General features: G+C 43.0%; 1 protein-coding gene and 1 non-coding gene across 7 annotated transcripts in view; both read left to right on the forward strand.

Moving 5' to 3' along the window:
- The window catches only part of plekhg2 (pleckstrin homology domain containing, family G (with RhoGef domain) member 2), a 76,304-nt gene continuing 49,093 nt past the window's right edge, over positions 1-27,211 (forward strand). For 3 of the 6 annotated variants that reach the window (XM_026378318.1, XM_026378328.1, XM_026378336.1), the window contains exons 1-3: positions 1-392; positions 11,614-11,690; positions 20,470-20,981. In XM_026378318.1, coding sequence (XP_026234103.1) covers positions 11,642-11,690; positions 20,470-20,981 — 561 coding nt within the window. In that variant the 5' untranslated portion in view covers positions 1-392; positions 11,614-11,641. Of the gene's footprint in view, positions 393-11,613; positions 11,691-11,839; positions 11,861-16,461; positions 16,594-19,921; positions 20,000-20,469; positions 20,982-27,211 lie in introns of those variants that run through there. The other 3 variants (XM_026378363.1, XM_026378345.1, XM_026378355.1) reach the window with 3 other exon arrangements.
- trnar-ucu lies at positions 4,163-4,255 on the forward strand. The gene is made up of 2 exons: positions 4,163-4,199; positions 4,220-4,255. It is a non-coding gene; the product is annotated as a tRNA-Arg (tRNA).

A 27,211-nucleotide genomic window follows, 5' to 3' on the forward strand; every position in this document is an offset into this window, starting at 1 on the left:
CAGTCGAGACTCTCTCCGCCGCCGGGAGCTCTCTTCAAACCATCTTCCACCCGGACATCGACTTTCTCAGCTTGTTAAACATGTCAAAACTTTTCTCCTTCTCTTGTCAAACATTTCAAATCTTTCATCGATGTTAAAACTAAATGAACACAGATGTTGGATGGATTCTGGCTCTTTTGCGTTTAGTGCGTAAAACTTGGCGAAGTAGGTTCGTGGACGGTGTTTGTGCGTGTTTGAGGTGGGGGGGAGTTCGGAAAGCTCGGGAGGTGTTGGACCCAATGCGTCCGGAGCCGCAGCTCACACAGCAGGAACAGCGGAGACACAGACAGCGACACGGGGACGAGCTGAGCTCCGAGGGGGCTGCAGGGACTCCGCTCCCCACCGGCATCGAGGTACACCCCCTCACTATCCTGTCTCTGTCTCTGTCTTCTAACTTCATTCTACATTGGTGCAAACAGATGTGGAGCAGCAGAGGTCACAAAGACAGTAAACACTCCCAGCAATAATCATATAGAAACCTTCACAATAAAAGCCCCTGGCTCTCCAACACATCACCTGAAATCTCCAATGTAATGGACATTTCAGGCTGTAGGGGGCGCCAGGAAGCCCTAAAATCAGAATATTTAAAATTTTTAGTTAAACTAAAAGGACTGTCCAGTCCTGTTCTCTCTCTCTGGATCTGTCTGGAAGCATAATTCCAGACAGACAGTTTTCACCTTTGTCAGGTAAACCTCAATGATATGTCACTGAATGATGATTAAACCCATCAGTGATCCACACTGTACTTTAATGGAATCTGACTCTGTGTGCACTGTCACTAGAGACCAGATTACTCCACTGCTGAAAGTAGTCCCGTCCTGCTCAAACCATGTGTTGTAATCGTTGTGTTTAAAAGTTGTGTGTTTTCTGCAGCCACTGAGCTTCAGCATGAGGAAAGTGTAGATATAGTTACAGCGGACCCGTCCTTTAATTTAAAACACATTTGGGACAATCTGACATAAAACTGCATGTTGTGCACATCCTGCTCACAACAGTGGTGATTATTCCCATTTACACAGGACCTCAGTGAAGGCACCATCAGTGCGTCTTTTGGAGACGAGTAACAAATGTCCAGTCAGCTGATGTGTGTTCAGGTTCTCCCTAAAGACTGGGACAAATATATTTATCTACCTGTTAGCTACCACTTAGCCTTCAGAGCTAATGTCCTCACTTTGCCAGTAATTGGCAGCCTGGCTGACAGGTGTGCAGTGACTAATCTGACTCCTAGCTGAAGGCTAAATCTGTGGCGATTGCATCTCTGGATGTCGGCCAACACCAGCCTTCGATTACTGCCTAAAAAAACACTAATGGTATTATAATGGTGTGTGTGTGTTTGTGTGTGTGGAGGCAGATGACAGACGAGTCCTTGTGAGCATCGACCTTACTAATAACTCGGAATCTGACTCCTTATAGGGACAAAGTCGAGTGTTGTTTGCTTTGTGGTTTTTGCTGTTTGGGAAACAAAGTCACATGACCTCATGGTGTTTTCCAGATGTTTGTGTCACCTGCTTGTCCATCTGACATCAGGTCCTCATTTCTTTTTAATTTTCCTCAGTGGGGATCAGTTGGAGAGATGTAGTGCAGCACGTCTGCAAACATGCACCAGTGTTGAGTGGTGACATCCACACAGAGCTCCCACTCCTCACAGCCGACGGATCAACCATTCAGGAGCTGAATTAGTCATTTTGATGAGAAGAGCTGTGAAAGTCTCAGACTTCATGACCTGTTGAAAACTTGTATCAGCTCTAAACATCTCTTGTTGCTCTGAGGAAAGTTTGTTGCTGGATTTCCAACATGGAATGAGTTTGTTTGGAGAAACAGAAGTGTCTTTCTTCTCTTTCACACCTCCTCTTCCTCCACCCGTTGGTTCACACAGGCCACATTTTATTTCTCACACACAGACTTTGCTCGTTTCTGTCTCTTATTTACGGCCTTTCCCTCCACTCTTAGATTTGATCTGCTTTGTGTGATGAACACAGAAATGTCAAGAATCAAATGAAGCCGTACGGTTGATGCTGGAGCTCAGACTATTGGCTTTGAGTCAGAAGCAGAGAAGTGAATGGACGGGACACTGATGAAACTGGTGTGAGAGGAGTCGAGTTTGAAGGAATAATAAACATGAAACTGGATTTACAACATGCATGTTACTAAAGTGTCCTCCTCCTCTTTCACCCCTCCTGACCTCTCTCCCTCCATCAAACCAAACAGGCTCCTCTATAGTTTCCTTCCAACAGATTTGAGTCCTCGTGTCCACTCCCTTGTCTTCGTCTAAAACAAACTAAACATGATCCAGAGAGCTTCATTAATCCTGTTGTTTCAAAGAGGATCAGTCAAAGCAACTAGACTTTCTTTGCTTTAGGTCCAAACGTTTCACTACTCATCCAAGTAGGACACCTTCAATTTATTGGAACCCAGTGGGGGCAACACCTCAGGGCCAGAGTCATTTTGATGAGAAGAGCTGTGAAAGTCTCAGACTTCATGACCTGTTGAAAACTTGTATCAGCTCTAAACATCTCTTGTTGCTCTGAGGAAAGTTTGTTGGAATAATAAACACGAACCTGGATTTCCAACATGGAATGAGTTTGTTTGGAGAAACAGAAGTGTCTTTCTTCTCTTTCACACCTCCTCTTCCTCCACCCGTTGGTTCACACAGGCCACATTTTATTTCTCACACACAGACTTTGCTCGTTTCTGTGTACAAAGGATTGTGATGTAGATTCTGGACAGAGAAGCTAGGTGGGAAGTGGGAAACCCCTCCCTCAGTTCTTCAGGAAAACAGTTAACGACCCACTTTACCGGGGATGGGAGACGTCATTAGTTTATATTATAGAGATGATCAGATCCTAATGGCTCACACCCCCTTCCACTGTCCACCTCACTAACAAGTCCAGTACAGGAACGAAGTGAAACCACCCCAGAGGATAAACTTGAGGTCCACTGTCAACTTTCTTCAGACTGAAGTCCAGCAGCCACGAGCGAGCGGCTGTCACAGGCTGCACACTCACATCTTCTGGGTCAACGCTGCAGCTGATCCAGGGGCTCAGTGATGGACCTCCACACAGAGGGCCGCTATGAACCATCAGACCGTTTAACAAACCTCTTCCTACTGTCGTCATCTTTCTATGGACATAAACTATAAAAGACTTTTATTTTTCAGCACAAACCCATGTATTAGTATAAATATATTATAAGTAATAGAGTCTCCCACAGCTAGTTTAGCAGCGGCTTCTGTAGCACCTTGGATCGCAGGTTTATATCCCATCAGAGTGGAGTGTTACAGTTACAGGTACAGGTACAGGGAACGAGCAGCTCCCTCAGCAGTGACAGTGAATCAGTGCAGTTTCTGACTAATGCGAGTGAGGATGTGTCGCAGGCGAAGGATGGAGGACGCACAGGGAAACCTGGTTACCCAGCAGTCATTTCAGCATCTATTAAGTCCTGACAGGGTTTGTATGAATTTATTGGACAAACTGTCTTCACAGAACATCAGGGTATAAATGATTAAAGTCGTATGTGAGTCACTGAACGTGTTTTTCATACTTCAGGTTTTTAAATTCAGCAGAGAGTGAACGCCTTTAGAAAACACAAGGAGCCATTGATTTCACAGCACGCAGAAATCAAACACACCCCAACCATCTCAAGTATTTGGAACCAGTTTTAATATTGAGCCCATGCAGGATAATTATGGGATGTGGGAGGATCGTTTCCTCAGCGACCAGTATTTGTCGTTTATAATAATTAGTCCGACAATTTAGCATAGTCTGAGGTTAGACAGAGGCTGCACTGTGACTTTCAGCAGTGTGTGTGCGTGGCGACAGATGTATACCACAGCTTTCCAACCACAGAGTATCGTAGTAAACAACATAAACAACATAAACAACACACATAAATGCGGGGATACGTCAGCAAATATACATGTTTAAATGCAGGACTGATTTGGTTTGTCCAGTGGAAACATACTGAAGGTGCAGATTACGTGTTTTTTTTACTTTAACTTTAACAGGAAGGATCAGGAAACACAGCTGTTGTGTTTTATTGAACCTTTTAGGAAACTGCATAGATTTAGTTAGGCGATCTGTAAAGAGGGGAAGTGAGTCTCCCTCACCAGGTGACTGTCCTGTGTGGCTCTGTGGCGCAATGGACAGCGCGTTGGACTTCTAGTTGAATGTGGTAAGAGGTTATTCAAAGGTTGTGGGTTCGAGTCCCACCAGAGTCGTTCTTTAAGGAGAGAAGTGAGGTGCAGCACTTTATGTTCAATGACGGCCTCACTATAAGGAAACTGTCGTAGCATGATGTTGTAACGTGTCTGTCCACACGTTCATGAACGAGTCCAACAAATGTTGTCAGGTTTCATGGACTTCCTGTCATTTCTGAGATATAGCACTAGTGAGGACAGGACGTACATGAGCTCACAGTGACCTTTGCCACCAAAATCTAAACACTTCATCACTGAGTCCAAATTGACACTGTGCCAAATTTGATTGAATGCCCCCCAAGCGTTTACAAGACCTGGGTGGTCATAGAACCTCCGACTCTACTTATCAAATAGAGAAACAACAGTAGTAATAATGAGATAGTGTTCATCAGTTGAATTTGATTCTGACTAATTATTAATGGTATTAATTATATAATTATGGCACAAGAAAAGATTGTGATATGTAGGGACAAAGTGTTCAGAGGAGGTCAGAGGAGAACTTTCTCACAGACGCTCAGCTCCACTGTGAACTATACAGAAATATTCAGGATGTTCACAGTGTGCTGTCTGACCGTCTGTCACATAACCAGATGTTGAGAGTTGATGATTTTTTCCATGATGACAAAGGTCCAGCAGCATCTGAAACATTAAAGTCTGGGTTTGATTTGACCGGCTTCAGTTTGGACCAGCTTCATTGTTAGGATCCGTTAGAACAATGCTCCAATATCTCCACTGTGTTTGTGGGTTAACTCAGGTGTATGTGTTGGTTCTTTGTTGGTTTCACACCTCCTGCCGCCTCTCCGTACTTTCCCATCATGAATCACTCTTCCTCCACCCCCCACCCCCCTCGTCATTCCATTCTTCCCACAAATACTCGTTGCTGTCATTTTGTTTCTTCCCACTAATCTGAGAAACACACACACTCTCTCACACACTCACACACACACACACACACTCACACACACCAACCTCTTCTCTAAGCACAGAGCTCTAACTGTGTGTATTAGTCTCACACAGCAGTACATAAAGGAAGTTTCCAAACCCAGACTGAGTGTGTGTCGTTTTACAGTCTTTTGTGCAGCAGCAGCAGCAGATGACTCATGTACAGTCTCACCTTGATCCACTGAGAGGACTCTGCTTCCAAGAATACAACCCATGACAATGGAACAGAACAAAAGTCTATATTTACTTTATTTAATGAGGTGGACGTTTTGTACATTTGTGTGTTTGTTAGTTGTTTTAAAGGACAATTCTGCCTTATTAGAACATGGGTCGTGTTCTTAGAGGATGAGGATCAGAGTGTTCCACTGTGATCCAGACTCAAATATCTCCGTAACCACTGGATCAGAAGACTCATGTTCCCTGATCCTCCTTCCTGTTTAGGATAATAAAGTGGATCAAACGTAGCTCTAGGAAGCGCTGACCAGCGTGAGAGGGTTATTGTACAGTAAATTCATGTATATGATGTTTGAGGTCAGTCAGAGTGAAGGTGTTGATGGAGTTTGAGACAGATTGATTTTGACATTGTTGGTTCTTAACCCTGGTCCTCAAGAACCACTGACCACCGTTTGTTTTCCAACTTTCCTGCACTTCACTCTAACTCACAAACTAAATCCAGATAAGCTGGGGTCATGGATGTTCAGCTTTTTCACTCCTGCACCTGTTCGTTCACATTAGGTCAATAAAACAGCCAGTAGACTGCTAATGTATTAATACAATCAGATCTCTAGAATTACTAATTAGTTCTGTGAAAATACAGTTTTACATTTTAATAATCTAACATAGATCAAAATAAACGCACAGTTTGAACTTAATGGAGAAGTGGAAACAAATCAGTGAATGGGAGCAATGCAGAAGTTAGCTGTGTGCTAACAGGCTGAGGTCAGAGGTCAGAGTCTCTCTGACTGTATCTGACTCGCACTCAGTGTTTCCCTCTGGACAAACAGTCCAGACGAGTCCAGTGTCCTCTTACACAAGTCGTGTTTCTATCTGTTGTACTGGGACATTATTCCAGATCTTTTCATCCGTAGGTTGGATCAGATTCATTAGTGTGTGTGTGAAACAGATCACGTTAGTCTGTCAGAGAACTGGACCTTTAAAAACTTGGACCGGTCTCTACAGGATTCTACTACACACAGTGAAGTCCAGAAGTATTTGGACAGTGATTTGTCCAAGTACACAAAGTACACGTCATCACAAAAAAAGTTGGCAGAGGTTGTATAAACTCATCGTGCACTCAGTCTTATGACGTGAGTGCGTGAGTGTGTGTGGTCAGTGATGACTTGTATTGAACAAAACCTGTCAGTCATAATACCATCACTGTGTGTGTGTGTGTGTGTGTGTGTGTGTGTGTGTGTGTGTGTGTGAAGCTGGTCGACGCCATGAGCACAATGGAAACAGCAGGAAAACTGCACAAAGCTATTGTGCGTGTGTGTGTGTGTGTGTGTGTGTGTGTGTGTGTGTGTGTGTGTGTGTGTGTGTGTGTGTGTGTGTGTGTGTGTGTGTGTGCGAGAGAGAGAGACAGAGAAATACAGTGTTCAGTCTGTGTACAAACACACACAGTGAGACCACACACAGTGTACTGGCCTACATAAGACCAGTTTCCACTTGCTTGGATGGACCCTCTTCAATCCGGACTGTGTGTATCTTAACATAAATGTCATCCTGCAGATACACTGATACTGAATATGTAGAAACATGTTCATAAAATGTTTCCACACAAAATAACAACCTAAACAAACCATGATCTTTCTCTAACCTCAACCAAAGTTGCCTTTACTCAAGCAGCTTCCTGTGACACCATCAGCTTCAGCAGCCTCTGTGAAACTTTACATTCATTCAAAACATGTTGCATCAGCACATAAAGCATCTCCTGTATCACTGTTCATAGAAAAGCAGAGTCCAAAGTCATTTTTAGGGGACACAGGTGGTGTACGCTAGAAAATGTGATGCACATTTGTGCAGCGTGGTGGCTACTTCCTGACATCAAGGAGAGCGCCTTTGTTTAAGTGGAACTAAGAATACTGTGACAGGCGTAGGATATTAACAGTACCGGCTTATCGTGCCACTTCAGATGAGTTTTAAAGCTAATTATTTTAGCACAAACGTTCTACTGTGCTGTAAGAAAGAGGGTTCAGCCTCTTATCTCTGACAGTTTGAACCAACAGCGTGTTACAGTCTCAGATCGTGTTCACAGTTGTTTATTTGTCTCTGTTGTTCATTAGAATAAAAGTCAACGTGAAACTGAAGAGTAGAGAAGATGATAACACACAGACAGAGGCGCCTGCATGTCTCTCGTCTTTACTGGGACTACTGGAAGTTTACCCTCGCTGTCACTGGGTTTGTTTAGCCTGGGTCTGTGTGTGTGTGTGTGTGAGTGAGTGTGTTACTTGTGGTTTCACAGTGTACTCCCCTTGACAGTGTTAATGAATGGCCCTGACACTGTGTGTTTCCCTCTCTGGGTCAGTGGGGCGTCCTGACATTGTCTCGTCTCAGACAGAAACAGTGGGCAGCAGTCTTTGTTTGCCTCCTTGTGTGTCCGTGACCTTCTTTCCAGTTGGATGGAGCAAAAATAATTTAGTGATACGGTTTATTATTTTACTGGACTTGATGAGTGAAGAGTAACTCTTACTACTGTGGGTTTTATTCTCTTCACAGTCAGAAACACTGTGTGAAACTGGGATCAGATAGTTATTTTAAAATGCACCTTGGCTGATTGGATCACTAGTGGTCAGCTGAGACAAGTCGTTCACACCTTCATGTGTCTCTAAGGTGTTCTGCATCCATACATGAGGATCTGATATGGCGCCACTTTGAAAACACTTTGAGTGTAAACAGGCTCATTGGGACAGTTTAAGTTACACCCAGGCCACTTTACAATCACATGGTCAAGATGAGCTGCTGATGTTCAAACTGAGAGTCAGACTCAGGCTGCTTTCTTAAACATGACAATGAGTTGATCTAAGTCCAATGAGGCAGCTTTGGGATGTGGTGGAACCAGAGGTTCACATCAAGGACTCTTAGAGATGTTTTCAGCAGCTTGTGAAACCACTGCCATGAAGTTGTTAGGGCAGTCTGAGGCCAAAGGAAGGTCTAGAAGTTGTACAACCTTTGAACCACTTCACCTACATTTAGCTAGAGGTCCTTTGTGCCACAGATCACTGTGAAGGGAGCTGCTTTAGTGCATATTTGTGTTCATAACACTGGTGTGATTCAAAACCACATTTTTCTGCTCATGTTGCCTGAAGCTACTGTGACAACAGAAGGGGCCGTGGATACGAACTGAACGGTGCCACTGAAGCTGCTGCTAAATGTGGCTCAATTATTCAAAAACAGATAAAAACAGATAAAAAATACAATTTAGTCAGTCACAAATCTTCTTTGCTGTTGCAGTTTAGTTATATACAGAAATGATTTCTTGGACACAGGGTTCGAGTGTTACTGGAGGTCCGTTCCAATATTAAAGATCGTTTCTTCGTCTTTGGACTCAGAGAGACCCGTATCTCTATCAGCAGCACTTGATTTGCATGTTGCTGCCTCTCCTCTCCGACCTTCTCACGTGGTTCAAAATCAAACTCTCGATACACTCGTGTGTTTACCTCTAAACATACAATCTGTGTTTTGTTGAAACACCACATTGCTGCTGACTCTGCACTGAAACTTTTCCGTTCAAGAAACCAGAATATTTGATTAGTAAAGCTTATTGTCAACAGCCTAGGAGGCGCCGCTGAGGCTGAAACCCAGGAGGCCCGTCGTTCAGTGAGCTCATGTAAACTTGGATCCCAACACAAGCAGGAGAAATGTAAACACATACATGGACGGAGAGATGGTACAGAGCAGTTCCCAGGCTTGGTGGTCGGCGCTGGGACTAATAATTCACATGATTTTGTGTGATCGCTTCACCATTGTCACTAATTGCTGTCATCAATCTCTATTTTCTCTGTTCTGAACCAAACATCCTAAACGACAGAGGAGGCAGTGACCTGCTGCTTTAGCCTGTCGATGATCAGGTGCATCAAGTGTCTGCACCTTATTTTGAAAGGGAACGTTTTCACACTTATTAACATATAAGAGAACTGTTGTTGTTAAGCTTGTGCACTGAAAGCCTCTATCGTCAGTGTGATTTCAGCTTAATAGTGTTTGTGGAGTCAAACCCACAACCTTTGAATCCCTTCTTGAGTTCCACAGAGCCTCTAGCTCGAGCTGTTAGACGAAACTTTATTGGATTGATCAGGGGACAAATGCATTAAGGGAGCTCCACACTGGGGCTCAGAGGATCTGCACAGAGGTTATGTGTGATTAATAATAATGTGTGAAGTAATTACCTGCACTTCTACTTCTTGTCTCATATTTCCCGCCTCCCAAAGGGTTCATTTTTTCAACTTGGGAGTCAGGAACCATCAGTGTGGACTCTGCAGTACCTGATGCCACTTAAACAAACACAAGCCTCAGTCTGTGTGAGAGCAGCACTGGGAGCAGTGAAGTTTACTTAAGTGAGTCAAAGTCGTGACATGATTTCCTGGTTCACCTCTGTCCTACGACAATAGTTTCAGTCTTCAACTCTCTGTGTTAATGTCCAAACAGGTCACAGACATGGGACACGTACAAATAGAAAAAAGACACTATAAAACACACTGCACTTTCCTGCCAACCTGTTTTCTGGGAGCTGGAGCTGAAGCGAAACTGGACTGTGTCCGAGGTTCTGCTTCATTTAATGCAGCTGATGTCTGTCCACAGTCTTGTTACTGTATCTTGTTACCATGGGAACAAGACTCCAATAACACACACACAGTGCTTTTGTGATGTAAGTGAGAGTGTTGGTCCACTGCCATTGTCGGTCATGGGTGTTAGTGTGTGTGATGAGGTGTGTTCGAAGCGGATGCACCTGGAAATACCTCGGTAGGTGATGATGAGTGTGGCCAACTTATACACACACACAAAAAGGAGTGTATGAAGTACTGACAGACATGTGAAAACCCTTCATGTGTGTGTTTAACCTCGCTGTAACCTCGGCGTTGGTTAACCACACTGCTGGACCTCATCCCCCACACCATACGCTGCCTCCCCGTGTGTTCTCTCAGGGTCACTCGCTCATCTTCTCATCACATTTGACAGATTGATGCTAACTTTGTCTTTTCTCTAACTCTGACTCTCGCTTCTCTGGGCTGAGGCCCCGACACTCTTCTTTATTTGTTTCTCTTCAACAACAAGACAAAAATGTTTATTGATCATTGCATGTGTCATATTTACCGTCATCGATTCTTCATTCATTACGCTATAGTGGCTGGAGACAGATGTGAGCTGGTTTAACAGTTTGAGACAGTTCCCTCGTCCACTTCAGCAGCTTTAAGCCATAAACGTCTGACAAAGTATAAAAATACAACTCTGGCAGGACTCGGCTGGTATCTAACTGGAAGCCCAGCACACATCTGTTGCACCACAGAGACACGTTTCTTGAGGTGAACAAGTCTGTTTTGTGCATTTCTCTGAACTCCTGAGTTTTTCCTCCACAATACAAGAAAAACTTGCATTTAATAGTTTTGTGTAAAGTTAGTTAAGTAAGTTATTCAGTTATGTCCAGGTGTAGCCTTCAGTCATGGTGAGTCACCTTTATGTTTCACTGTGAATATAAAACGAAATGTTCACACAGTTTCAACAACTTTAATGAATTAATTAAAGTATTTTTTGGTTCTTACTGAATTTATTCTAAAGGTTTCTCAAAAATCGTGCTGTCAAAAATACAGAAAGGTAACATCAGCACTTTGAGATGATCAGGAGCTTTACCATTATCAGATTTCTAAATGTGGGGAAACCCTCAGAAGCAAATCTATAGGTGTACTCAGTGCACAGGGATTTCAACATGCAGCCTGCAGACATGCAGACATGCTCTGCATCTGGTTTTGCATTATACCCACACCCCCCTATACTCCCCCATCCACCCCAGCTCCCTCCCTTCCGACCTGCATGTCTCAGTCTCTCAGCAGACAGCTGCAGAAACACTTGTGCATGTGCAATTGGCTAATTGGGTCAGCCTGTTTTACTGTATCAATGACTTTGTAGGGGGCTGTTATCCTCCAGTGGACACACACACACAGGGAGAGAGGAGACCACATTCTTGCTTCCCATCCAAACATTACATATGCTCTCACTGCTTCTACAGAAGACAAGAGGGAATTCTTCAGTATGGACTTCTGCTCTGTGTCTTCTCTGTTAAACAAAGACATGTCTCCTGTCTCTCTGTGCTTTTATGTTGTGATGTACTGGAGAAAAAAAACACAGAAAGAAACAGAGAAAAACTGCACAGGAATGTAGAGTGTGAGGATGAGCCGGAGAGTGAGGGAGGTCCAGGCTAACTGTGCTTTCATTTTTCGTTTTTCCAGGTTTCTGCTTCCTGTGGCAAATCGCACCATGCCTGAGGGGTCACGGCGTGGCAGCCAGAGATCGCCGAGTACCACAGGTACCACACAGCTGGTGACCACAGTGGAGCATTTAGCTCAGCTAAAGAAACATGTTCACACAAATACTCAGCGACCAGTAGTAGTTGTTGCAACCTAGACGACTGAACATCTATGTGAGGCTCTGTGGCGCAATGGACTTCTAGTCAAGCTCAGGAGAAGAGATTCAAAGGTTGTGAGTTTGAGTCCCACCAGAGTCAAGCTTTTGATTTTCTCAGGAAATAAAACAATGACATAAGTAGAATCTTTTTGAAAACTCTCAGTCGTCCAGTTGAAGTTCTCTGGAACTTGAGTCATGGCCACTGGACTTCCTCCTTGTTAGTTTGAAACGTTTCACTACTCATCAAGTAGCTTCTCCAATCTGAAGATAGTTGGTTAAAGACACAGATTTATCCTCCAGGTTGGATTCACTCCACCTCTGGACTGAATAGACTCATTAGGTGAAACAGTAGTAATTACCTCTGGCAATTAGAAATAAATTAACACAGAAGTAAATGCTTCATAAAAAAAAGTCCAGATGTTCTGAAAACACGGGTTAGAGCTACTTTTGCGTTACCCCGCAATAACGTTTGTATTAATTATGTTACTAATAAATGAATGAATTGATTTATATTGAGGTCATATCTCATCCTACTATTTGCTGTTAAAAGTCAGCTGCTCTGTTGTTTCCCATGAAGCTGCTTCAGTGTTTTGAGTCTCAGCTCCACTTTCTCCAGGCTGTGACTTCCTGTCACCAAAGCTGAGAGAGGCCCTGCAAAAGTGACTACTATTATACACAACAATAACACACACACACACACACATTCAGAGGCCCAGTAATGATGTGTAATTACACACAGCCACCATACAGTTTAGTTGCTGTGCTGTTATATTTGTTTCCATAGTTAGCATGTACAAACACAGAAACATACCAGAACACACTTACATTTCTGAAACACTCTGCAATTATCATACAACAGGCAACAGATTTGTATATAAACGCACACACATGCACACAATCTGTGCACACACAATTGATTGTTGCAGTCATGCAGAAAAGACACACACACACACAGACACACACACACAGACACACACACACACACACACACACACACACACACACACACACACACACACACACACACACAAACACACACACACTAGTAAAGTCTATGTCCAGGAAGTTGTATGGTTTGTGGTGATAAAGTGTAGCAACGAACAATCTTTCTGCCGTGACACAAACACACACACACACACACACACACACACACACACACACACACACACACACACACACACACACACACACACACACACAATGAAATGCCACAGCAGATCTGTTGATTATAACCATAGAAAAGAATGAAGCAGAAAATAGAGAAAACGCCCAAGATAAGGCTGAAAAATCAGACAGGGAGGAGGAGGAGAGAGGGAGGAGAGCAACACACAGGAAGACAAGCAGAAAAGAGTGAGAAGGGAACGGAGGAAGACAAGAAATAAGAGGAAGCAGAGGAGATGAATATTTGAAGTCCACTCGTGACTGTGGTTTCTGAAGCCACCTTGTTGTTATTACTCTGATAACAAGCAGCCTATCAGAAATATGCAACAGGCAGCAAACCAGCCCGACAGTTTGGAGTGGAATCAGAGCAAAACCTGACAGGAAGAAAGCAAAACTCAGAGTAAAGGTCTGGAAAAGCAGCCAGAGAGAAACCATCTCATCAGTCAGTCAGCAGTGTACAGGTCTGAAACCAGCTGGTCAGAGCAGCATTAAAGCATGACACTGCATACCAACAAGGTTTCAGCCCATTTATTAGAAAATAAACACAGTTATTGCATTACTGGCATCTGTTTTACCAAAGTAGACCACAGATTCTTAGGTTAGCCAGAGTTGGAAAAGAGCTGAAAAACCTAAGAAGAAACACATGTGAACCTCTTTATGACTTATAAAGAAAGTCATGATGCACACATGATGTATGTACAGCTGAACATATAACAAGTGTTTTCACACTGAAATATCTGAAAACTGCAAACACGCACACGTGATGAATAGATTTTATAATGTCTGTGCTCAGTGCGTTTGAAATGTGATATAAGATGAAACGTTTCTTGGTCTTTGAGCAAGTTGGTCTTGAAATGAACTGAAAGCTGTGGCTGCTTAGAAGAAAACAGTCTAAACACTAATGGATGATTTGGAAAATTAGAGCCGGAGTGTGAAGTACAGTCATCAGTCAGTGATTGTTTAAGGGAGTTCACTTCTTGCAATGTTTGGCACAGTGGTATGAAGGGGTTAAAGGTCATGTGGGCTGTAACATCAGTGCTCTGAACTTTAAACACTGAGGAGAGATGTTGAGCTTCCTGTCTCTGTCACTTTATCTCTGCTGCACAGACAGAGCAAAGTAAAGACAGAGCCGTGTTCAGTTCTATGTTAAGAAGCTCAACTGCAGTTTTGGAAACGAAAGTATTCACGACTTACGAGTATCAGTGTTCCAGAAGGAAATAAAAGCAGGAATGAGAAGCAGCGTTAACAGTGACTAACATGACCCTGGATACAGCTAATGCAGTAATAACTACAAAAACAGCCTGTGTGAAAAAATGAGTTTATTCTCAATGATCCACAGATGGACAGGAAACCTGACAGTGAATTACTTCTACCTGTAGCTCGCATCATTCTGAAACCAGGATGATATTATTCGTCAGTGCTGATGATTAAAAACACCAGCCACTCATGTTGCTCCACCGGGCGACAGGTTTCTCCTTTTTTGTCATAACGTGGTCGACTGATCCTCCTCACTGCTTCTTCTGCTTTCTGGGGTTTTTAACAAGCTGATTCTCTGTAAGTGGTTAATTATCACAAACAGCAAAAAATTGTTGTGAGGGGAAATTTCAGCTGCTGCTGCTGCAACAACAGCTCACACTGTTGAATTTGATTTGGACTGAGCTGTTTTCTGGTTAATACGTTGTGTACAAGTCGTTTTCCATCCACCCATGGTTTAGTAGAGGTCGAAAAACCACAAAATATTTAGTGTTCAAAACAAAAAATGAGTGGACTGTAAAAGTCGAGGCTGATCTAAATGAGCGACTAGGGGATAGTTAATGTGAAAACGACAACCAACTGTATTATCTCTGTCCGTTGTTATGCCTGAGTAATAAAGAATGATAGCTGGAATTTAAACCGAACTCATTATACTACTCAGTAAGAATAAAAGCATTTCAGTTTTCGTGAATCGTGCAGCTCTGTGCTGTAGGTCCACGTGTTCGGGTTCATACAAGCTGTGATTTGTTCAGTGCTGAAGCTCAAACATGTTACATCACAGTCGGACACATAATGACAGTGAGGAGCTGCTCTCTTATTACTGTAATCATGCACACACTGGAATCCATGTCTCATGTCTCATAGCATGTATTTAAAGGGGGATTCCACCTTAAAATGACATTCACAGCTCACAGGAACAAAAAGACAGACTGATACGCTGTAACACTGACAGTTCTCAGTTTTTTTATTGATCAGCTTCACTAAGTGATGATCAAATTAATTAATTAATTAATTAAGTTATGGACTGGGCTGGAAATAACTACATCTTTAGAGAAAGAAGGACACAGAGACATGTTCCCTCTGATGTTCATGTTCCTGTCTTTGTGACTTTGAACACTGTGATAGCAGATAGAGCATGTGTTCAGACTTAAAGACCCAAGAAATGATGGAGTTCCTCTAGTAACCTTACTGGGGTCCCTTGTCTTTGTCATTAATGATCAAAACCAGGCCAAACCTCACAAATGGGCCACATTTTGCATGTGCTGTACTGTATTTTATCCCTATGAAGGATATTTAGAGAAGGAGAGTCCTATTGCCAGTAAAGTGGGCTGGGTGACTGGAACTAAACCTATGGTCTCTTTCACATTATATAAGTTCGCTTTTATCCAAAGCGACTTACAAGTGAGGTGCAAGGCGTAATATTCAAGCCAAAGAGAAGAACTTTAGTAAAGTGCTTTAGGAAGAACTGTTTCCATTTCATACGTAACAGGATGAGGGACAGATGCTGTTGAGTTGACCACTCTGTAGGTAAGAGTCTGGGCTTTAAACCTGATGCAGCAGCTACAGGAAGACGGTGCAGAGATCTGACATTTACTTTAAAATAAAAAATGGATTTAAATGGCAGCATGAGCAGCCAGAAAAAACAAAATGTCAGTGTGTCTGTAATCACTTTAGATGGGATTAATATCACAGGCAGACAATGTTAAAATCACTCCACCTCCCCACCTCCTGTGGAGACATAAATCCAGTCCTGATGGGACTTTAGTCTTAGATTAAATAGAATTAGAACTCTCAGACTCACTCGCTGAGAGATCTCACAACACTGCAGAGGACTGAATGAATCTAGCCCCAACTCGCGTGCACAAAAAGACCGGAAACAGAGTGATGCCTGACACCACATCCTGTAAGTCAGGTGCAGAGCTTTGAGCAGACAGGCCAACAAATGTGTACTGTTGTGAGGACCCCCCCCCGTCACCGTGATGGATCCCCTCAGCCTCTAACCCCAAACCCAAACCTGAAGCTGAATCTGTACTGATGCTGCTCTTCAGGACCTGAAAGACCTGATTAATGAGAAGGGAGGTGCATGCAAAATGTCCTCATTCGAAAATACCCAATATTCAAACTGGTGCACATGCATGCACTTTCTCACACATACACACACACACACACACACACACACACACACACACACACACACACACACACACACACATACATACACACACACATACAGTCAATAACAGGAAATCCAACGAGTCGAGAGGCTGTTTTTTCAGTCTGAGACTGACAGACTTCAGTCAGTGTTTAATGGTGAACGGAGTCTTTCTGAAAACTGGTTTTAACTACATGTCGACCGACTGACACACACTCACGCAGGAACACTGCAAACTGTAAGTGACTCTGTCTCTGTAAAGCATTTCTAATTTGTGCGTGTGTGTGTATATTTCTACTTTATGATCTGCCTGTTTCAAACGGACTCGACCAGGTGCGTTCGTCTTACTGGTTTGGTTTCAGGTTGTTCTGCAGGATGTTGGTACTTATTGGTACTATTAACATTTGACATTAGGATTTAATTAGAAACAGAAATTACTTATGAAATAGGGATTTTTTAATGTAGACTGGAGACTTTGACCTTTTTATGCTTTTAAAAATCCCCAAATGAATCAATCAGAGACTGAAAGCTGCGCACAAGATGAGAGGTCTCTTTCTGCAGATGTGTCTGCAGTCAAAAAGCTGCAGGTTCACATGGACCAAATATTTGATTAGTGGGAAGTTTCTGTGCTACAGCTTGAATCTGATTCTGCCTTTTATTCTGGGACTTTTATTCTGGGACTCTCTTCATCTCTTTACATCTTTTCCTCTGCTGTCTCTGCGTTGTGCAGTCATAGTTTTATTCTCTTGGCTGACATGATGATCATAACGATGCTAGTTAGGGTGATGCAGTGAGCGTCAGTTTATGAAAAGATGAAGTCAGAGTGGTTTTTGTCTTGGAGCTCAGCCAGCCTGATAAGACACAGGGAGGGGGGGAGAAAACTGCTGTGATCTCAGCTGGAAGGAGGAGAGAGAGTGTGCATACCTGAAACCTATTTCAAAAGTCTAATAGTTTTAAGGACTGCAGCAACACAGTGTTAAAAAACGTCCACATGCATCAATATTTAGTTTTCCATTATACTTTAAGCAGTGATGGACCGGCAGAGACTCTCATTCACTGCAGCTAAAAATGCTAATTTGAGTTCCAGTTCCTTTGTACAACTGTTTTTAAAACTGTTCTGCAGCTGGTTTTATATGATCGTGTTCATCTTCTTTTTATTTTCTGGGGTTGGTTTAGTCGACTGTGTGTCACTGACATGCTGCACGTAAAACACACATCAAGCAAAAATAAATTTCTACACCTCCATGAAACCGATTTACCGTCGCCCTTCCTGTTCATCTGCTAGTTATGAACAAGAGACAGGAAGTATGAATGAAGTCAGTGATTTCTATCTTTCTGAGGACACTCAATGACATCATGCACTCGCCAACACCCTGACCTGGTTTGACCCCATCCCTAACCTTTACCTGAAACAGATTCCAACACAAGCAAAGACCACTAAGACCAAGTCTGAACCCTCAACCAGCCCTTTGAAGCCGTGAAGATCAGACTAAATAATCTCCAAAACGTGTCCACACAGCCATAGAAAGACTTGTACACATCCTGACTGACTCACCCTTTAGCTATAACGTGGGGTATGGATACCATGGCTAAATAAGGCTTTAACAACTGCTGCCACTCAGTGTGTGTGTGTGTGTGTTTTATGCTCCACTGCAGCTGTTTTAATATGAACAGAAACGGCACACACATCATCAGTTCATTCATTTTAACCTCTATGATCTTTTTTTGTCAAACCTGGTTCAGACCACAGACCTACAAAACCACAACACCCCACCCAACCTGGTGCCCACCTGTTGGAGACACCTCTCCCACCGTGGAGTTTTGCAACTTAATATTTCTTAACAGCCCTAAATTCGAAATAGTTTTGTTGAAAGGGGACCTACTGGATCACTGCTGTGTTTCACAAGACCTCAACACACAAACCAGTCAAGAGAATTCCTGCACTCGTAGTAATAGTGCTGAATGAGTCTACAGCAGACAGATTGTAGAAATAACCTGTGCTGAATATGCCAGATGCTGAGCGTCTGCCAGATGTGCTACTTTAATACAAAACAATTTGTGTTAATACAGGATTTAATCAGGTTTAAATCTGACCCACAAGACGACATTAAAAATGTTGTATTCATCACTTAGCCCCAAACTAAAACTCTAAACACTTCAATCCAGAGCAGTAGCAACGTTCATCAAACAGCCTTAAACTCACAGCAGCAGTTGGAGAAGCTGACCTTAAAACTAGAGGCCGTTTTAAACGTCAGAGCTGAACTCTGATCTCAGTTGGTTTGGGTGCAACGTATCTCTGACGTCCCTGTTTTATGATCTCTGTACATCTGGATCGGTGACAACATGTTAAAGCAGTTTAGGACTGTTGGGTGAAATCTGTCAGGGAAGTCTTCTGACTTTAACACCTCCACACTCTAAAATATGCTGCGCGTTTTCCAAATTAAACATCAGCTCTTCGTGTGAACCTCCACGCGTATGAGGAGGTTAACTGCTTTACAACGCTGTTGGCAGCTGTGGAAGCTATTGCTGACATATTACCTAAAAGGAAAAACATGGAGGGTTTATGGGTATATATACATAAATATAGGCGAATGTTCTCATTTAACACTCTGCACTCGGAAATTCCTCCTGCCTGGATGTCTGGAATTCAAACACTAATGAATTTTAAATACTTCTCCATCTCAGCGTGTCTCTGCCAACAGCCAGGACAGGTGCGCTGTCGTCTGGGTGGAACGTGGAAATGAACTGACTGTAGGAGCTCATGGAATTGTGACGATGGGGAAAAGATGTAATAATATTTTTACAACATGAGTTAAATGTGTTTCAAGAGAGAAGACAAACCAGTAGGAAGCTGTCTTCACAGTCACAGCAAAGTTGCCAGGTTCAGTACCATTGTGCCAAAACGAAAGGTTTCATGTGAAAAATATCTGATCTTCCAGTTTTTGAGATTACAGCGCTTTTGATGGCCGGGTTTAGAGTGTGTTTAGAATAGAGATGGAAAAGGAAGTGGTTCAGTAGGCGTCTCTTAGAGTCATCAATAAGAATCTGAGTACTGAGAGCCTACGGCCCTGCTCCTGTCCAGAGGGAGGCGCTGATACACCTCAAGCTGCTTTGTAACTAACAAAACACCAGAAGAAGAAGAAAAGCACAGGTACATTGGTTTAGTTTGGCTGATCATCCAATTTCTGTTGATCAGCTCTGTGCACTTTGTATGATCGTATGTCCTTTATATCCTGTGAAGGAGCGACATGTCTGTAAACCTCTCAACATCTGGCTAGAATGTGAATAGCAGCTGGATTATCCCCTTTAAAGATGTTTGTAGGTCTATTTGCAAGTCTTTATGCTAACGTAGGCTAACCACATTCTGACTTTGGAAGAGCTGATATGGAAAATGAAGAACTGAATGAGGATGAGCAGTGGTTTCTAAAGAGGCGTTGCTTTTTAAATACAGGAGACAAAAGAGGAAGTTTTTAGAAAAAGGGAAGAGTCAGGTTTGTGTAAGTCATCGGTGTGTGATAAACTTCCTGTTTACTGCAGGTTTAGACAAAGTGTAATGGTCAGAAGACACAGTCGAAACATTGAAGTCTTCAGCCGCGTTGTTCTGTTTTAAGCTGTGGTTACCTGGAGGACAGGTGGGCTGGCAGGTACGTAGGCAGTGAGACAGTCTTGTAATGTAAATCTGGACAACATAGACACACACAGGGTTTGTGTTAATGTGGCTGTGAGCCGGATGCCATCTGTCTTTATTTAAAGGTGCAACACACCGTATTTACACTTGGTAACTGTCAGTTCTGGTTTTTTGTACATTGGTGACGGAGGTTAAAGCAACGGTTGCACAATTCTCCTGTGTTTCTAATTCCCTTATTAATGCTCTTTATGTTAGCTTCATGCAGACAGAACAAACAATAAAAGTTCTACTTTAATGAGATTTTCAAATAAAAGTTTGAAGTAGAAAGACACAGACGGAGTCGAGGTGCTTTTCAAAATCACACTGAGCTACAGCTACATGTTCTGCTGTAGTTTCATTGACCCGGTTTGTTTCTATGGTGCAGTACTGTCCACCCTTTGACTGTTATTGATGAACTAAATTGTCTTTTCATCCGTCTCTCTGCAGCCACCAAACGTCCCTCCTCAGTCTCGTCTCTGAGTGGGATTGTGGGTAGGATGATGTCATCCGGTGAGCGAGGAGCCTCGTCCTCCTCCTGCACCTCCGTCAACACTGTCTGCTCAGACAGCGAGCGCCCCGCCTCCCTCTCTTCTTCTGCCTCCTCCGTCTCGCTGCAGGACGCCTCCCACTCGTCCTCTTCTTCATCCTCCTCATCACTGCCGTACGGCGCCGTGCCGGCCTACAACACCTCATCTTCCTCCACGCCGAAGAGGAACGGTTCAGACATCAGCCTGGACCTCACTCCGCTCATCACACCACATGGAGGAGGAGCAGGTGGAGTCTGTGTTGCCAAGGTAACCGGAGGAGGACAATCCCCTAATGGACATGTAGCCAATCAGGTGGCGGCAGGGGCGGCAGCGGCGGCCACACCCAGACAGCTTTCACGACTGGAGCGAGTGGTGATGGAGATCGTAGAGACTGAACAAGCCTACGTCCGAGATCTGAAGAGCATCGTGGAGGTAAGAAGCATTTGATCAGTTTGAATAGAAGTTTAGAAGTTTAAAAACTAAAAGTTAAAGAAAACAGGACATCGTCACGATAGTTTAGAGTCGAGTCAAATCTTAAATCACTCATACAAGGTGTCAGAAAAAGCCTTCAAATGACTTTGAAGACAAAACCAAAACCCACAGAGGTTCAGTTTACACACAGTCACCCACCAGCTGCCTCCTTAATAACAGATATCACAGAAATCTGATATCTCTTGTGTGGTGAGATGTTCAGCGAAAGCACTGAGAGTAGGTCTTCTAGTGTGTCGTTGTTGGTGATCAGTTAAAAACCTGAATCTTGTTCCTCGCTGAGCTGCTAAGACCTGACAGTAGAACGTCTAGAGTTAAATGTGATGTGTGTCTCTGTTTGTTGAGTTTGACCCGTCTCTGACTCACTGTGATAAAAAGAACAGAAACAACATAATGAAGTTAAGAGCTGATCTAAATCTTATCACTGACTCTGGATGAACCATCACCTCTCTGCTTAAACCCTGGGACTTCACTCCTGTAACTTTGGTTCCTGACGTGAGATTATGTGAAGAAAGTGAGTCTGTGTGAATTTGTACAGTTCAAACCACTGCAGGCTGTCAATTGGTTGTCGATGTCACTGTGGTCATGACCTCATATTTTAAAGTGTTGGTGTTCATTAGACGCCCTGTCAGCCAATCACGGAGCAGCTTTGGTTTAATGTAGGAAACAAACAGAAATATAGAAGAGAGGCCACAGTACAGTGTGGTACAGCTGTGTGTGTTTGGGAGGAGCTCGCTGTAAGCTAGATTTACAGGCCAGGTGTGAATGCCTCTGGGTTAGTTTACCTGCAGCTGGCCTCCACACACACACACACACACAACCACAGATGCACAGACATGATCTGCACTGACTCAGGATTGTAAAAATGAATCTTATACATTAAAATTCCAAATACGTGCTCATCTAAGGCACAGTTTAAAGGAGCTGAGCAAGCTGATTTCTGCTAAGGTGTTAATAATAATTAACTAATTATTATTATAATTATTATACTATTATTAATTATGAACTCATCTAAACAGGCTATCCTCTGCTTCTCTGCCTGCACTGGAAACAGCCACATTTGTTGGAGAAACTGTTTTAGTGTTAGTGGATCTCCTTAATTTGTGTGCTTGATTTCTCCAATGCTGCTCTGAATACGCCCATACTATTTTGTATGATAACTGGATGAAGACTGGACTTATGGCTCCTTTTAGTCACTTATACAGGACCAGTGTTACCAGGTTTACTGTCATTTTTCCTGCTGGTCTGAGACATAATTGTCAGACATGCAGCTGGAATCAGCATTAAAGTTCTCTGCTGAGTAAAAAATGAACTTTTTTAAAGGGAATTTTGAATGAAGAAAACATTTAGACATTTTGGCAGAATTTGCTGACGCTGTCGTTTGATTGTGTGTTTCATCTGTCATTGGTCCAGGTGCACCAGGACTCAGCCAGGCTGTGGGTGTGTGTGTGTGTGTGTGTGTGTGTGTGTGTGTGTGTGTGTGTGTGTGTGTGTGTGTGTGTGTGTGTGTGTGTGTGTTTGCCTCCATCTGTCTGACTGGAGTGTGAAACATCCTTTTGAAGTAAAATAGAAAATTTACTGCTGCTTTCATCCTCTGCCATGACACACACACACACACACACACACACACACACACACACACACACACACACACACACACACACACACACACACACACTGAGGGCTCGGCTGTCGTCAGCTTTATCAGCTGTCTGTCAGTTTCTTCTCTCTGACCTTCTGCAGAGGACGAACCTCCAGCTCTCTCTCATCACCACATCTTTCTTCTTTGTTGGTTAATCCCTCCGGACTCTCTCTTTCTCTCTTCTGGTTTCAGCCAGGGATGGATGTAGGACACCCAGACTCAAAACCACTAAATGAGTCCACACTTTCTTCTCTAGTGATTTTTTGTCCCTGTTTTTCATGCTGTGTCTTTTGCATTTATTTGTTTTTGCCTCTTTTTTGTCACGTTTGAACATCTTTTTGGTCAAACCTTGTTTTGAGTTAATTTTGTCACTTTTGAACCACCTTTAGCTTTGATTACAGCACAGTCACTGTGGCATCGTTTCAATCTGCTTCTCAAATGTCTCAACATTTTTTCTCATCCAGTTGCATTAATTGTTCTCCAAGATCTTGTTTTGATGATGGAGAGTCTGATGCTGCACAAAGTCTTCTCCAGCACACCCCAAAGACTCTCAGTTGGGTTAGGGTCTAGACTCTGTGGTGGTCAATCCCTGTGTGACAATGATGTGTCCTGCTCCCTGAACCACTCTTTTACAGTTTGAACCTGATGAATCCTGTCATTGTCATACTGGAATTTGTCTGAGACATCAGGGAAGAAAAAACCCACTGATTAATAACTTGGTCCTTCAGTATATTCAGGTAGTCAGCTGACCTCATTCTTTGGACTCATAACGTTGCTGAACCTGGACCTGACCAACTGCAGCAACCCCAGATCATAGCACTGCCCCCACAGGCTTGTACAGTAGGCACTAGACATGATGGGTGCATCACTTCACCTCCTCTCTTCTTACCCTGATGCTCCCATCACTCTGGAACAGGGTCAATCTGGACTCATCAGACCACATGACCTTCTTCCATTGGACAGTTCTTAACCCAGCTTTAGTAGTTTCATCATCTCCTCAAATGTTTTCCTTACTTGATTCATGTCATTCATTTGACCCTTCTGAAACAGATGAACATCTTTATTACGACCACAGGATGAGTCTGCAGTGTATTTTGAAAGGTCTTAAACCTTAAACACTGAAAAGTGATGTGATATGATTTGTGTTGTGATTTGGCGCTATAGAAATAAAACTCAATTAAATTAAATTGAATACACTGTATTAGGGAGAAAAGGGAGCAGTTGATTTGATGCACTGACTCCTTTTGCTAATAAACATGAGCTTGCAATTGATCTAAAAAATGAAATTTTTTTTATTTAGACATTTACAGGAAACAGAGGCCTCTGTCTGTGGACATTAATCAAACTGCAACTTTAACTATCTACTCTGACAATTCTTCAAGGATTTATTAGTTTGCTTCACCTCTGCAGCACTTTTTGTGTTACACTGTGGGAAAACAGCGTCCATCAGAGCCACGGTCAGCACACACTCTTTTTAACTTCAGTCTTTTTAACAGCACATGTTGTTCAGTCACAGCAGAATTCTTCTGTCCTGAGGGAAAGGAGTGCTGATAGATGATTGTGGTGTGTGTGTGTGTGTGTGAGAGCTGTCCTGTAATATAAGGCTTCGTTACTGCTGCTTTCTGTATTTGAGGTTTTGCTGAAGTCTGGTTTTGATTGAGGCTACATGATGTCACGCTCACTGGGAATCTGAACCAACTACCATTATAGCCTGTGTGTGTGTGTGTGTGTGTGTGTGTGTGTTTGGGAACAATAACACAGAAAGAGAAAAAGAGGGAAGGAGGCTCTTCTCTGCCACTGACCGACTCTTAAAAACCCATTTTTCTATAAACCTTTTAGGAACCATTTCTCATAAATGCGAGCCTCAGCTGGCAGCAGGCTGAGCTCATTCCACCTGGTTCAACTCTTTTCATACATTTGTAACAATTAAACTTGTTTTCTTGCAGCTGTCGGCCTCATTACAACAGATTTCTGGGACATTGCTGAAGTAAGTGAAACTAAATTAGAAATAAATTGAATAATTTCACCGATTCAGAGGTTGTGTTTGTTGTTCTCTAAGAGAGAAGTTGTGGAGCGAACATGAGACGTGATCCTGTTGCTGACCTGCAGCCAAGTGGGACAGGAAACTGAGGGGAAGGGAGGGGGAGACGTAGAGAGATGGGAGAGAGAGAGATGAAGTAGAGAAAGCAGCAGGGATAAGACGTAGAGAAAAGCAAAGAGAGAGAAAACAGGAGGAGGTGGGGATCTGAAATGAAGGGAGATTTGGGGAACAAGAAAGGGGGAAAGTAGAAAACCAGAGGGAAAGGATGAAAAATGTTAAAGGGAAAGAGGAGTTTAAGAAAGTAAAGAGACAGAGTGAGAAACCATACGAGAGAGATGAGTAGAAATACAGAAACAAGTAAAACAGTCGATCACAGAGACAGTGACAAGAAGACAAAGAGGAATGTGAATGAGAAAAACGAGGGGCCATAGAGAGGTTTTTAGGAACAAGAAGGAAAGATGAGAAGGAAAGACACAAGAGTAGATGATACAAAGAGAGATCTCTACCAAATCCACACAGTTCAGCCTTTACACAAATAATAAACTCAAAGCTATAAATTAAAAAGTCTGCTAACAAAAAACCAACGCACAGCAGGGGGCAAACAGTTACCTATGAACAATACAAGCAAACAAAAAGCAAAGTGAACACTAACAAGACTAGGGAGCAAACAAACGAGGTCTCTAACTCTACAAATGATGACGAACAAAGCTGATGGTCGGGGAGTTGACGAACAGGAGAAAGGGTGAGACAAAGGCGAGGAAGACGCACTAATAAAGAAACAGGAGACAAACCAGAGCGAAAATACAAAGAAGGAGCTGATGCTTATCACCTGTGGGAGGTGAACCAGCTGGAACAGAAACCCTGAAGCAGACACACAGGTGAGTAAAGAGGAAGTGATGCTGCCCCAGCTGGTCGGAGGGTGAAACTGCAGCAGTAATAGGTTATTGTCATGACAAAGAGTTCTGTTGTGTACTCTGAAGGACTCGTTGGTCCTCACCCGCTCGCTGCTCGCTCCTATCATGATCGGACTTTAACCTAAAGCGTGAACCCTGTAGCCTCTGTGTCTTCCTCATTCCTCCTTTCTTCTTCTCTCCATCCACCTGTTGAGCTCTGTCATTTGTCACTCATCTGTTCCTCTCTCTCTCTCCCACTGTAGCCTCGAGCATGTGTGTTTCCTGTTGCCTTTAAAAGGTGATGAATGTGTACAAGGCCTCTTATTATATGTCTCATTACACACACACACACACACACTGAGTGAGAAATATGCAGTGGTTATTTCATTCAGAGCATCTTTCTCTGCACAAAGGTTTCGTATGAAAACAGTGAATACAGCTCTGGTTGCTGCTGCTTCACGATTCAAATTCAGAAAGTGGTTTAACTGTGCAATTTCTTCAAAAAGAAGAAAAACTTTACAGATACTTTCAGGACCAGTAACTGTGGCTGTGAGATCCTAACATGGGCCCGACCACATTCTCTTATTGTTAATACATTTAAGTTGAAGCTGGAACTGGAGCGCTGACGCCAGCCTCTGGTGCTGCCTCAATGATTTGAATGACTGTTTTCTCTGTGCGTCTGAGTTTCAGTGTCCTGGATTCAGTTTGGTTCTTTTTGTCGGTGTATGTTCATGTCGTGGTACCAACCGGTGATGATGTGGATGGGAGGACTGTGTTCTGTGGTTTCTTCACTCTCTGTCCCACTGGTTCTCATCCCTGACTCCCCTGGACTCTGATCTAATTATTAGCTGCCGCAGGAAATAAGCTGCTTTGGATTCTGATAGGATTAGATAATGGATGTTACTTTGGTAAAGTTTCCATTACAACATACAGTGTGTCTAGTGCTTCAGTGTTGTAATATTATAACACAGAGCAGTGATCACATACTGTTAACGTCAGTGTATGTTTGTACTTATTAACAGTTTCACAATCACCTCAGCTCTTCACATCCTCTTTAACCCTTTAAAAGAGGAGGAAACAAACACCAAGCACTTTATTAGTAGTATATTAACCAGTTCTTGTCACTGTGTAGGGAAGCTACACTGCCCGTGCAAAAGATTTGATCCTTCTGTTTCAAAAGGATCAAATTATTTTATGCATCAAGGAAAGAAAACATCTGAGGAGATTGATGAAACTAAGAAAACTGGTTAAGAACTGTCCAATGGAAGAAGGTCATGTGGTCTGATGAGTCCAGATTGACCCTGTTCCAGAGTGATGGAGCATCAGGGTAAGAAGAGAGGAGGTGAAGTGATGCACCCATCATGTCTAGTGCCTACTGTACAAGCCTGTGGGGGCAGTGCTCTGATCTGGGGTTGCTGCAGTTGGTCAGGTCCAGGTTCAGCAACGTTATGAGTCCAAAGAATGAGGTCAGCTGACTACCTAAATATACTGAAGGACCAAGTTATTAATCAGTGGGTTTTTCTTCCCTGATGTCTCAGACAAATTCCAGTATGACAATAACAGGATTCATCAGGTTCAAACTGTAAAAGAGTGGTTC

Source organism: Anabas testudineus, chromosome 13, assembly GCF_900324465.2.
Source record: "Anabas testudineus chromosome 13, fAnaTes1.2, whole genome shotgun sequence".
NCBI classification, from domain to species: domain Eukaryota; kingdom Metazoa; phylum Chordata; class Actinopteri; order Anabantiformes; family Anabantidae; genus Anabas; species Anabas testudineus.